The 13,615-nt window shown below is 44.7% G+C and overlaps 1 protein-coding gene across 2 annotated transcripts; it reads right to left on the reverse strand.

Moving 5' to 3' along the window:
* Nucleotides 1–363: 363 nt before the first annotated feature.
* On the reverse strand, nt 364–11,253 carry LOC123070215 (mitogen-activated protein kinase 16). 2 transcript variants are annotated; one of them, XR_006433547.1, is made up of 10 exons: nt 10,781–11,253; nt 10,162–10,698; nt 9,999–10,058; nt 9,622–9,771; nt 3,239–3,394; nt 3,010–3,147; nt 2,868–2,934; nt 2,253–2,354; nt 1,730–1,931; nt 364–746 (listed from the first exon to the last, which is right to left on the reverse strand). XR_006433547.1 is itself a non-coding variant. In XM_044493292.1 (10 exons), the coding sequence occupies exons 1-10, from the start codon at nt 10,790–10,792 to the stop codon at nt 705–707; spliced, it is 1,473 nt and encodes a 490-aa protein (XP_044349227.1). In that variant the 5' UTR covers nt 10,793–11,250; the 3' UTR covers nt 364–704. The 2 variants fall into 2 exon arrangements, 1 of the variants encoding a protein (XP_044349227.1); XM_044493292.1 differs by having other exon boundaries at nt 2,868–2,941; nt 10,781–11,250.
* Nucleotides 11,254–13,615: the final 2,362 nt, after the last annotated feature.

The raw sequence follows: 13,615 nt of genomic DNA on the forward strand, positions 1-13,615 counted from the left end.
GACGCGCTGGTGAATTGGTGATGATTCCTGTCCTCGAGTACGTGTGTTCTTGGCACTATGATGGCGATGCTTCTTTGCCTGCAATGCAAGTAAGCCTTGTACTGTGCTATGCACGTGAACAACGTTGTCACCTGCGTCCCGGCCTGCCCGCCCTGTACACACCATCTCTCAACTCCCGGTACAGTCTAAACGCTCTTATATTTCTTTATGAAATGAGTACTTGCTAGCATTAGCAGAAACGAGGAGAATCAAGTCACGTGCTCCCTCCATCCCGTAATATAAGAACGTTTTTAACACTAGTGTAATATCCAAAACGCTCTTATATTATGGGACGGAGGAAGTAGTAAGAAAGCACTGCACGAGTGATAAGAAGTCGAGCCATGTACTCCAGTATATGTTGGTTACAATTGTACACTCTGTTTTAGAAAAGGACAATTGTACACTCTGTTGGTTACATTCTAAACTCTACTAGTTACATGAATGGGAGCATCGATCAAAGTTGTGCCCAAAAAATTGAAATAAATCCTAGGCTCTGCTAACCAATGAGATGACTATCCGGCACCGGCACAGGCACCGGCACCAGTGTGGTTCATCGATCTGATTCGTGCGCTCGGGATTCTGAAGTGAAGCCCCCATGGATCGGACGTGCTTCTGTTTTCCCCGTACCATCACAAACTTTTGAGTTGAACAATCCTTTTCGCTTCCTAATCAGATGCTTCATGCATATACTCAGACATAGATTCCTCCTGCAAAAACAAAGGAGCACGCATAATTTGATTGATAGCAACGTTATCCAAGTTATAGGGGACATTACATCAGAGAATCAACTCATAGCGTGGAACTTCAATGTGTTCACTCAATGCGAATTACTGGATTCCAAGGACTTTGCTAGGGTACAACTGGACCCCTTGTAGAGAGGTATACTGCCTACCCTCCACGACAGTTTGTTCTGAGAAACAGAAATCCAACCAACATGCACAAAAGTTTAACTTATCTATACATAATGAGCTTTCAGCTTTAATAGACTCAAGCATTTTTTTCAGTTTCTCAACCTACATTGACATTGGAACTATTCCGTACTCTGTGACTCAATGTTGGCTCATTTCGGAAATACGAATCACATATCACACAGCTTTTTACCATACCATGTTATTTATGAATTACTCCCTCCGTCCCATAATTCTAACCATGGTTTAATTTCAAATTTGAAGTAAAACCACGACAAGAATTATGGAATGAAGGGAGTGGTAGACAATCGAGCCTTTAACTCTTGACTTAAAAGCAGTACAACATCATATCAGGTTCTATATCGCATTTGCATAGACAATCGAGCCTTTAAATCTAGACAATAATTTTCTCAATATAAATCTGACGTTAGACTTATAGTATTAAAAATCTGACGTCCTCAGGTATGTCGGATCCTGATTGAACGCATGGCAATTAATCGCTGCACCATGGCAATTTTTCTGTGTTTTTTTTATGCTACATGGCAATTTGCACTGTAGAACAATGGCAAATCCTTATACGCAATTGTATCTGTTTTCGCATGGCAAATCTGATTGTCAGATTTTTAGCGCTAAAAATCTGGGGTCGGGTTTTTAACATTTCATATAATTTTTAGGTCAACTTTCGACATTGATCCATTTTGGTTATTACTAGAAAAAAAAGGTCAACTCAAAATATTTGGTTTTATTAAGTATTAGGGAGGTAATGTTGTCGCGGCACTTACATCTTTTTCTCGCTTTTCTTTGACGACGATGCACTTGGAGGCACCGATGCTTTCGCTCTTCAAGAAGTTTCGAGTATTCAACAGTGGCTTGTTAAGGCCATCCGTCACCGATGTGTAACCTGGTACCTCACCTACATGCAATTTTATACAGTAATCTGCATTTGGCTTTTCGGGCTCATCACTGCTGCCGATAACTCTTTCCCTGAGATAAGATAGAGGATATATTAGTTCAAGAGAGATCACAGGCATGCAGGCAATGAATTATTATTATTATTATTATAGAGACCTAAGAGGAACGACGCCACACCCTATGTGTTGTTCATATTGCTTATTATTTGTAAAATGATTATAGAAACTCAAATGAGTTTTGCGTGATCCACCTCATATGGCAGGCATACAGAACTCTGCTTCATGCAGCAGAATTTAAATCAATGAATTATCCTATTTCACTCTAATGACATGAAAAAAACACCTCCAGCTGAGTAAACTATAATGCTTTTCTTCAGTAAAAAAAAGGTATTGCCTTGGTAAGGAAGCATGCTGCCGCAGCTGCGGGCTAGTCTTTTCACCCTTAGCACCGATTTCTTCGAGATGAACAAATTGCCTCTTGAAACGATCCACCCCACTGGCAATAATATATCAGTTAGTATACTGGCAATATCTTAACCAATCATAACTGTGGTTAAAGAAATGGTGTTTCCTGTTTGGCATATTCGAATAAGGTTTACAATAGCATAAATTTTTATTTAGGGAAATGAAAAGCTTGTACATCAAAATCCAAAGGGACCATTGTTTAACACAAGAAAAACGCCATTACCACATCGCAACTGATTACGTTAAACAGCCTCAACATATGCAGTTGCTTGATAATGATATTTCAACGATTATCAAAATAATATTTTAAGCTACACATTGCTCGTTATATTCGTAGGATCATAATGTGCACCGGTATGCTTTTCTTTCTCACCTCCACTCAAGTTGTAGCATGCAAAAAGTTCAACGAATAACACCTACTGAAACATATGCCTATCATTGTCAAAAGCAAACTTTACTAACGGAACAAAACATTACATAGATAACACATGTATATCTTTCTTCTTGTAACAAGGGTGGATCAAAGCATTTTGTCCAAACTCACCTTGGGTAAAGAAAGTTTGCCTGATCTCCACCACGAAGATACTCATGCAACATCTGAGGATGGTACTCTAAAATCTAGAGATACCTCATGCATTAGTAAAGACTACTACCATAATCCCCAGCGTACAGTTGACTGACATTACCTCCCTGTAAATTAATTCACGTACGTCCTCTCTGCCCAGCTTCCTTCTCTCAAACTCAAACTCAAGTCTCGAGATGGGTTGCGTTGTGGGTTCGAGTTCAGAATTTGCCAATCCAGTAAAGTATGGGTCTGCCAAGGCCTTGAATTACATTGATATCATATCAGTATCGAATATATAACAAAAGAATCGAGCATTTTGAGCTAACATTCTTGTTGATTATATTTCCTACCTCTGCAGCTGTTGGCCGATCTGCGGGATCAAAAGCAAGAAGACGCTCAAGCAAATGGAGTGCCATGGGGTCCACACCGGGAAACTTCTGAGAAAAAGGTATTGGATGCTTTTTTTTCATGTTTCCCAAATATCGCCGAGCTTTTTCGTTTCGAATCTGCATGCAGTACAAATAGGCAACAGATAGAGTTTAAGAAACATTTCTGAACATGATTTATCACTTAGAAAAGTACTTAGCGGAACAAATATTACTCACTATCTGTATTGTTCCTTTGTTCAAATATTTTTTATTAGGAAATATTATTTCAAGGTGAAGATAATCACAAAAATCATACTAGTACAATTAATCAAAAAGACTGAAGCATTATCCAAAAGTTTCAGAATGCAAATGCAATATACACTTGGAACAGCAGAACGAATTATCTGTAGATCCATGAATTAGTCCAAACTTTGGATCTGTTTGGCCAAGCTTCAGGTTCATCTTAGCGGTTTGTGAAATTTAAAAATAGGCCAAACACATTTAATTCTTTGCGGCTAGATACTTTGTTAAAACCTAGGCCACAAATTAGATCTTCCAAAATAAGCTGAAGGGGAGAGGGATTTATAAGATGAAAGCTCAAATAAATAGTCATATTGTTAGCTAAGCAGGTTGATTAACATGCTATAAAATATAGCAGTAAATTTATCTAAAGGTCTCTGACAGAAAAATAGTACAGTACAAATGAAGGGTCAGCGTTTTCTGCCAGATTCGTTTGATAAACTGCCTCTTGTGTATTATTGCTATTCTTAATTGAATGGCAAAGTAGGCTAGTTTTTCAGGAAAAAGAGATGTTCAGATTATTGATCGACATATTTGATTTCTGAAACTGTTGTGCATCCGTAGTACAAGTTGCAACAGGGTGGAGCCTTGGAAAGGGAAGTTTATGTCCTTGGGAGAAAACTGATCCGGACCAACTCCTACCTATCTATCATTTGACGAAGAGACAGCTGGATGCTGCATATTTCATTAATGAAGGAGAAGAAACATAACAGTATTGTTACAAATTAGAGATGGGGGTCGGTGCTGGTGCCCGGGAGTAACAACAAAGCCAGCTAGATTACATTACTACACACCATTGAACCAGATCAGGGTGGCTCAAATAGTCTTTAGGAGGGATAGCCCTGCCTCCTTCCAGCAGCGAGCCTCGTCAGTGATTCTCCCAATTACATATGCTACCGAACTGCACTGGTTATCAAGTATCCCCTCAGCGCAACTATCTACCTGGAAAGTTGCCCTCCATCTGCCTATCTATCATTGGGATGTACCTGCTCCTGGCAGAATCCACATCGCTCTGGATTCACAACGGTCCAGGTTCTTTTGGGAAGGAACTGAGAGCAAGCGTAAATAACACATGGTCAAATGGGCTGACGTGTGTAAACCCAAGGACTTGGGGGTCTGGGAAATTTGCATATGAAGTTGATGAACATCGGCCTAATGGTGAGACAGCTTAGGAAACTTGGCCAAAATGGGCAGGGGCTCCGAAGCCTGAGCTGATTTGATTCGTGCCAAATACTTGTCCGCCACGGCACTGCTATTGGGACTCACACGCAAGGGATCCCAGTTCTAGATCAGCCTTCAACAGATTAAAGGGTCCTTTCTGCTGGGCTCCAAACATCGTGTGGGTATCGAAGAAGCCACTATGTTCTCCCCCCCCCCCCCCCCCCCCCCCCCCTCTATCTTTTCTGCCTCTTGTAAGGATCCTTTGATCACCATCGACCACGCGTGCAGCAATCCGAGGGGGCTCTACATTCTTTGGTCATTTGGGTAGGCAGAATTAGTAGAATTGTAATATCTGAGGCAAGAAGTGAATTCTTTCAACCTGTCTGAGGGCGCCGATGAAATTTCCTGGGTCTTAATGTCAGGATTTTTTTCGGTCAAATCGCTCCATTGTAAACTGCGCTGTGCCAGGGGGCCGCGGTGATTCAAATTCGGGATGTTTGGCGGGTGGCTCTCCTGCTCAAGGTCAAAATCATCCTTTGGGGTGTCTCTCCTGCCCAAGATCAATATCTTCCGTTGGCAGTTGATCCATGGCTGCTTGCCTCCGAGTGACCAGATTCTCAAGCGCCACGGCCTGTCCAATGGGACCTGTGCACTCTGAGGAATTCGAAGACGCAAACTGGGAATCTTAGGTGCTTCGTGCGAGTTTCACAATCATATCCAGGGGGTTTAGGCTTAGGGTCGCATTTGTAGGGACATGTGGGTCGGCTTTGCAGCTCAGAGCTGTGCGCTCTAGGACACGTGCAACAAACTCACCACGGAGTGGGTTATCCCCAAACATCCATCTTTTTCTTTGCAGGGGTTACCCCCCCCCCCCCCCCCCCCCCCCCCCCCCCCCGCGCGCATTTTGCATCATACCATGCACACAACCATCTTAATTAAAGTACTATGACCAACATCTAAAAAAGTTTAACAAGTGAAAACAAGGCCCAACCACAACTGCCCAATAACAGGGATTACATGACTCACACATAACCTATTACTGGACCACCATCCAAAATCGGTTGAATGTATCCCTTTCTATCATCTCCCAATGGTTCCATCCAAAGGCCATAGGCGCCGATCCTCCACACACCCAAACATTCATCTAATTGTTTGTTCAAAATGATCATTTTCGTTTGCAGCTCGTGATGCCATCATCACAGGAGGACATCGAGGAAACTTCAGGTGTCGCCTGGCCAATAACATGATTACATGACTCAGACACATAACCTATTACTGGACTACCATCCAAAATCGGTTGAATGTATCCTGTTCTATCATCTCCCAATGGTTGCACCCAAAGGACATAGGCACCGATCCTCCACACACCCAACCATCCCTCTAATTGTTTTTTCAAAACGATCATTTTGTTTGCAGCTCGTGATGCCATCATCAAAGGAGGACATTGAGGAAAATTCAGGTGTCGCCCTTTTTTGCTATCTCAGAGGTGGCTGGGGTGTTTTGCTGCGCGAGTGTTTGTGCTGTAAGCGTGCTATGCAACTTCTTTATGGATCATGAGTATTTGTGGAACTTTTGTGCAAATAGCCATTTGTGGCTTTATCTATAAAGGAGGGCGAAAGGCCTTTTGTCCAAAAAAAAAAGGTTACAGCCACAGTTATTTCCATAAGAACAATGTTCAAAAGATAAAGGACTTCTATAAGTACCAAACGTTCGGATTTTAGCAATAGGCAAGAATGATTCTTACTTCACTCTAATTACATACATGCATGTATTAGAATGACTAATTTACCTTTCACGTGCACTCCTCCCTCTAATTACATGCATATATGCACAAAAGGTCGAAAAGCTGATGTCATCCTAGATTCTTTTTTTTTCAAACTTCAAAATGTTTTGTAGCTCAAACCGTCGCTCCGATTGAAAATCGGTTTTCACATAAAAAAATCATCGCGACGAGATCTTCGAAACGAGATCCCATGTTGGTATGTTTCGGCGATATTTTTTTCCAGTCCAAAGTTACCACGCCTAAACTACGTAAGCTATCACCACTGCAGCACGTAACTTATCATAGTGTTTGCACTGAAGTTATCACAAGGATGTTTCGACTACTTTATCCATGCGCCGAAGTTATCATCGGGTCTATGGTTCATACATACCTTATTTACACATAAGTATCGGATATACTTTTTCAGCAATTCTGTCCCCTCCTCACCTTCGGCCAAAGTTCTTATTTTAAACACAATACAAACGCGGGCGCTCATACACACACATATCCTAACCCCTATAAACACACACACGCGGACACACTACCCCTATGAGCATCCGAGAGACTAGGCCGACACTTCATCTTGAGATTGAAAAAAGTCACCACAGATGCCTTTGTAGTTCACGCATTGTTTTTTTTTTTTTTGAGGGAAGTTCCCGCATTGTTTTGTACTTAACAGGATATTGGCATGTTATTTACACCCAAGTTATCGGGGGTATGTTTTTCAATAATTTTTTCCCTCGGGTCAAAGTTACCATGGTGATTGTACCTAGGTTAGAAGGTCCATGGTACGGAAGTTACCATGCTACTTACATAGAAATTGTCGGAGTACGGGAGTATGCTTCAACAGTTTTCTCTTGGGGTCAAAGTTAAACACAATGTTTGTACGTAAGCTACCAGGTCCGCAGTGCGTATATTACCATCATGTACATAGAAATTACCGGTGATATGTTTTCAAACAAAAAAACTCCTGGGTCAAAAGTTACCGCGGTGTTTCTAGGTAAGTTATGAGGAATGTTGTGCATAAATTACCATGCTCTTTAAAAAGAAATGATCGGGCTATGTTTCATACTTTTTTCCTTGGGTCAAAGTTACCATGCTAAGGGTATGTAAGTTATCAGTCAGCGTGTGAAAATACCATGATAATTGCACAGAAGTTACCGTTGTATGTTTCAACAAAGTCCCCTCCCCCGTCAAAGTTACCAGACCCGAGGTACATAAGTTATCAGATTTGCGGTGTGTAAATTATCATGCTATTCACACAGAAGTTACCGGGGTATATTTCATCAACTTTTTTCCTGATGAATAAAAGATTATCGCGGTGTTGGCATGTAAGTTATCAGGTATGTGATTCCTAAAGACCTAAACTACTATGCTATCAGATAAAAAAGAGGTTACCGCGGTGTTGCCCCGTAAGTTATCGGATCTTATATTTTAACAACAAAAAATCTGGGTCAAAAAAAATTGTTGCGGTGTTTGTATATAAATTACCAGGTTTGTGGTGTGTAAATTATCAGACTATCCAACGTATATTTCAAAACAATTTTTTTCCTCGGGTTTACACACAAAACAATGATTGGAGTTCGAATTCTACACGAAGAGAAACATTCTTTTCTCTATAATTACTCATCGAGAGGTACAAACACAATGCATCGATCCTTGAAATAACTTGGTCCATGGGTCTGCCCCCTCGTCACGTTTTTTCTCGCTATCAAACAGACTAACAGAGTATAAAACTCAGCTAACCTGAAACGAAAACACAAAAGTAGGCTCAGTCTGGGTGGTTGCGTAGCTGCTCCTCAACCAGCAGGTCGGAGTTCAAATTCATGTGGGCGCACTTTTTTTTCTCCGCGAAATCTTCGCGCGCGTCATAAGCAGATCGTGCAGTAATGCGCACGCGAGAAGTGGTCGTTCGGATCTAAAGACAAAATCCGAATGTTCGGAAATTACATATGTCGAAAGATAAATCCCTCAGCCTTAGATGGAGCAAGCTTATTTGCTTGTCATCAATCATTGTTAAATATCAATTGCCGCCCATTTTTTTTTAGCACAATGGACCAGATATCGTGTTTGCCCTTTCCAGAAATTAAGGAGTGCAAACTATACACAGATCAAGCAAATATATGGTCACTGGGAGTGCAGGACTGTCTGAGACAACATGCCTGTTCAGGTAGTGAATTATTTGACCAAACCATCACTCTGAATGCCTTGCATCCAGAAAAAAGGTTTACAAACCACAGTTATTTTCTGTAAGAATAATATTCAAAAGATAACTCCCTCAGCCATAGATGGAGCAAGCTTAGTTGTTTGTAAAGCATCATTGTTAGATCAATTATCGTCCATATTTTTTTAGCACAACGGACCAAAAACCTTGTGTGCCCTTTCCAGAAATTAAGGATTACATAGTATACAAATCAAGCAAATATATGATCATTGGGAGTGTGGGACTGTCTAAGACCAGATGCCTTTTCAGATAGTGAATTATTCAACCAAAACATCACTTGGAAGTTTCTTATGATAAACACAAATTAAACGAAGCATGAATTTTATCCTTTTGCTGTCGGGTAGTTCTTTGAAATGCAGTCATGTGACATGTCAACCTCACGCACCGGTGGATTTTGATGCAGAGCCACCGGCGACACAAGAGTGGTTAAGGCTATGTGGCCGTCTGGCCGAGGCAGGAGACCTTGCCGAAGTGGTTAGGGGGGTAGGATTGTTGGTTTCGTGGAAGCCGCTGGAAACCCCAAGCCAAAGGTTAAGAGAATACAGTGGACCGCGAGGTAGGGTAGCTGCCAACGCGCAGGGGATACCTTGGCAGAGGGTTTACAGCGGGGATAAAGGTGAAAGAAGGAAGACAGAGTCTGGAGGTTGCAGAAGTACAGCGAGCTATTGGATCTAAATCCAGTGGTTCAACAAAATCGACTGCCCCTATAAAAATAATCAGGCCTTTTGAGTTCTAGGCAGTCCTTTACTTTTCAGACATAATGTAAGTATGTATTAAACGGCAGATCCAATTATAGCAGGAATATTTCATCTTGATAAAGGAAATGGTAACCACAAGCACAAAGAGTTGGTAAATAAATCACGCACGAGATAAGTCTCTAACTGATTTATTTATTTTAGAAGCGGGGATTGAACTCACCCTAGAAATAGATTCTGCCGAAGGAGTGCCGAGTAGATCAGTCATGAGATCCAATTGATGTACCACATTTTTGCCAGGAAAGAGCGGCCTCCCTGTAAGCATTTCTGCAAATATACATCCTATGCTCCAAATATCAATCGCAGGAGTATACTGCAAAAGCAAATACTAAGTTCAGTACAGTGAACCCCGAATTGTCCAATGTGGTAATATTGTGCATTCACATGGTGTCAACTGTCAACAATCAAGTGTACAAGAAAACTCAGATTTATGAACAAACTCGACAGCATCAAGAGGATACTGATGCTCACAGATGAATTATCACGGATTCAGTCTCTAATTTGGTCAAGGTCAAATTTTGTCGAGATGGAGTTTCTCACCTTTGAAAAGAAGGAGCCACATAATTCTGGAGCACGATACCACCTTGTTGCTACATAATCCTGGGAGAAAAATGGCCAGTCGAGCATAAAAGTCTAAATTTTGGCTGGCTGCTTACATAATAGACATAATCATTCTAAGCTTTCATTAGAGCGAAGTACATACCGTCCAGAATATCGCGGACGGGGTGTCATTGAAGGAAACCCGAGCAAGGCCGAAGTCGCAAATCTTGAGCTTGCAATCGGCATTGGCTAGAATGTTCTTGGGCTTGAGGTCCCGGTGGAAGACATTGGCAGCGTGTATGTACTTCATCCCACGAAGCAGCTGGTAGAAAAAGAACTGATGGTGCTCCGGGCTGAGGTCGTCGTTGGCCTTGATGACCTGGTGGAGGTCGGACTCCATGAGCTCGAAGATTATGTAGATGTCACGGAACTCGCGGCGCGACGGCGGGAGCATGATGTGCTTGATCTGGACGATGTCTGGATGGCGCAGAAGGCGGAGCAGCTTGATCTCGCGGAGAATGCGGGTGGCGTCGGCGACATGCTCGAAGACGTCGTCGATCTTTTTGATGGCGACGCTCTCGCCGGTGTGGGTATCGACGGCAGACGCCACGACGCCGTAGCTGCCTTTGCCGACCACTTCGCCGACCTGGTATCGGGTCGCCTCGCCGTACTCCGTGAAGAACCCCCCCTTATCCGAGCCCTGGAAGCGTACGAGTCAATCCAGCAACCGGATACGCATCAGGCGAAGCAAAATGTCAACTAGGGTGGTTCACATGCCGCGCCTTTTTAGCCATGGCGCCCGCCGCGCCAGTCGCCCCGTGCTCCGGAGTGATGTGCCGCTACCCCGCGCCGTCTCCCTTCCCCCCGGATCCACTCCTCCGATCCGCTGCGGCGCCCTCGTGCGCGCGGTGTGTCGTGCCTCCGCCGGTGCTGACGGTCGGGGATGAGGGAGGGGGGTGTGGACACGGCGAGGGAGGAGGGGGAGGCGCGCGATAGGAGCGGGAACAGGGGCCATATTCGTACGGCGAGGGAAGGTGCTCGACTGGGCAGTGGACGCCCGATCGCCGCGGTAGCGCGGAGCGCGGCCAGGGATATGGGAGCAGGTGTTCGTGCGGGCACGGCACGTGACTCAACGGGGCGTAGATGTTGGGGTTGGACACGGGGGCTGCGCCGCTGCGGGAGCACGGCGCCGGCCGCCGGCGAGGGAGAGTCAAAACCAGATTCTCCGACTTGCTGTGGTAAAGTCACACGTCAGAGCATCTCCAACAGCCGCGCAAAGCGCGGCGCGCATCGTCAGGTTTGGCGCGGCGCACAGTGCTGGCTCCAGCAGCCGCGCTAAAATACAGCGGGCGCGAGCAGTCCGTGCATGTCATATTTGATACATTTTGAACACAAAATAAATTTCACACATCACAAAACAAAGACATGGCATATAATTTAAATCACAAACAAGTTGATGACGAAAAGTTCGTTCAAATTCATGCTCACGGCATCATTCAACCAAGTTCAAAATGCAAATCAAGTTTATGATACAAACGAAAGGCACAACAATCAAGCCTCGTCCTCGACTTCATCCTCATCTTCCTCCGATTCATCCGACTCCTCCAAAGATGATTCTTCCTCCCCCTCTTCATTGTTGCGAGCCGCATCCTCATCACATGAAGCTCGGACGGTGTTGGCAAGATCTTCAACGACATCTTCATGCAAAGGTGGCACACCGACGCCCGGAGGTGCACCCATGCCTCCAATGAGAGACGCGAAACTCATGCCACCCATGCCGGCCATGCCGCACGGAGGTGCTCCGAAGCCACCCATGCCTCCCATGGTCTCCATGGTAGCTCCAAAGCCACCCATAGAACCCATGCCGCCCATGCTAGCTCCAAAGCCACTCATGGCATCCATGCCACCCATGCCTCCCATGCCTCCCATGCCGCCAAGGCCACCGCCACCCATGCCGCCAAGGCCACCGCCACCCATGTCGCCAAGGCCACCGCCACCCATTACGCGAATCATGGCTCTTTTTTGGATCAAAACTTCTTCACGAGCAAGATTGACATACTCCTTTTGCGCATCATTGAACATAGATGTGTCCAAGAAGAACAAGTGATTCTCCCATTGCAACAATTTAGATCGCTCCTTCATGCCCACCTTCCTCTCCTCCAATGCCATTTTTCTCTCCCCGGACGCCACCCTCCTCTCCACAGCCGCCAACCTCCTCTCCTCGGTCGCGGCATCTTGGTTCCTTGCCATCTTCCTCACCTCGTTGGCTTCTTTTCTTGCGTTGACAATTGCTTCCATAGCATTTTTAGCTCATCATCTCCTTTCCTCTTCTTCTTTTCTTTGGGTCTTTCTTGGTGCCATCCGGTTGTTTTGGCTTCGAGTATGAAACCGAGTTTGGTGTGGGGCTTCTTTTGCCATCATCACTTGATGCATCCTCCTCATCATCATCTTCCAAATCAATTTTTCGCTTGCATTTTTTGCTCAAATCCAAATCATCAATATCTTCATGCTTCTTCCATTTCTCATCATCCTTCAATACTTCATAGCAATGATGCAAGGCAAATGGCCTTCCTCTCTTGATATTCCCCTTCTTGGTCCTCTTCTCCTCTCCTTTGAACAAATTTTGTGCAATATTTAACTACATGAAAACAAAACAAGTTAGCACAGGGAACACCAATAACAAGCATGATGAACATGAATGATGAAGCACTTGCCCTATATTCATCATTGGTGCCACTTGGGTTCAACTTGTCAACCGCCTTTTGTGCGGCCGCCCATTGTTGACAATCCTTGTTGATTGTTGACCACCGGGAGCGAAGAGAACGATCGGAGCAGTCAATTCCGCTCATGTTGCATAGATCAAAGTGCTCTTTCATCCGGAGCCAATAAGCATCTCTACTTTGATCACCTTCAACGGATGGATCCCTCGACACGTCCAACCAAGTTTTGCATAGCACGACGTCTTCGCCGTTGGTGTAGTTGCCTGCTCTTCCCTTCGGTACGTCGACAATGCCCTCACCATCCTCATCCACCTCGAACTCATGGTCTTCAAAATGCATGTCATTGGTTTGAGACCAATGCAAATTGTTGGACCAACACCCATAGTTAACATGTATGCATCACCGTTGACACTACAAAGTATGTAGAACAATGCAAATAAGCTATCTATATGTATGCATTCAAAAACTAACAACAACAAAAAAGGTTGTGAAATTTTATACCTTTCGGCCATTTCCATAAACCCGTTGTGCGCGTCGGCCGCCGGCTTAACGAGTGAGCTCGCCGGTGCTTCGGTAGCCGCCGCGCCCGTCGCACGCCCTGCAAGCTTCTTCCTCGACTGCTTGGAGGAGCCGGAGCCGTCCGCCGCCTTCTTCTTCTTTGCAAAAACCTTGCCCTTCTTCGCCCGCGCCGCATTTGGGAGCTTCGAGAGGGGGGTGTCGGCGCGACGCCACCCGCCACCGAGGTCATCCACGGCAGCATGAAGAGGCCGCACGCGATGCCGGTGCTCGGAGGAACTCCGGCGAGGGGTGAAGCCAAAGCTCCCCGTGCTAGGGTTTGCGGCGGCGGCGGCGGAGTGGTCGTGACTGTAGGAAGGGGTGAGGGGGGTGCCGGCGCGG

This window comes from Triticum aestivum, chromosome 3B (assembly GCF_018294505.1).
Source record: "Triticum aestivum cultivar Chinese Spring chromosome 3B, IWGSC CS RefSeq v2.1, whole genome shotgun sequence".
Lineage (NCBI taxonomy): Eukaryota > Viridiplantae > Streptophyta > Magnoliopsida > Poales > Poaceae > Triticum > Triticum aestivum.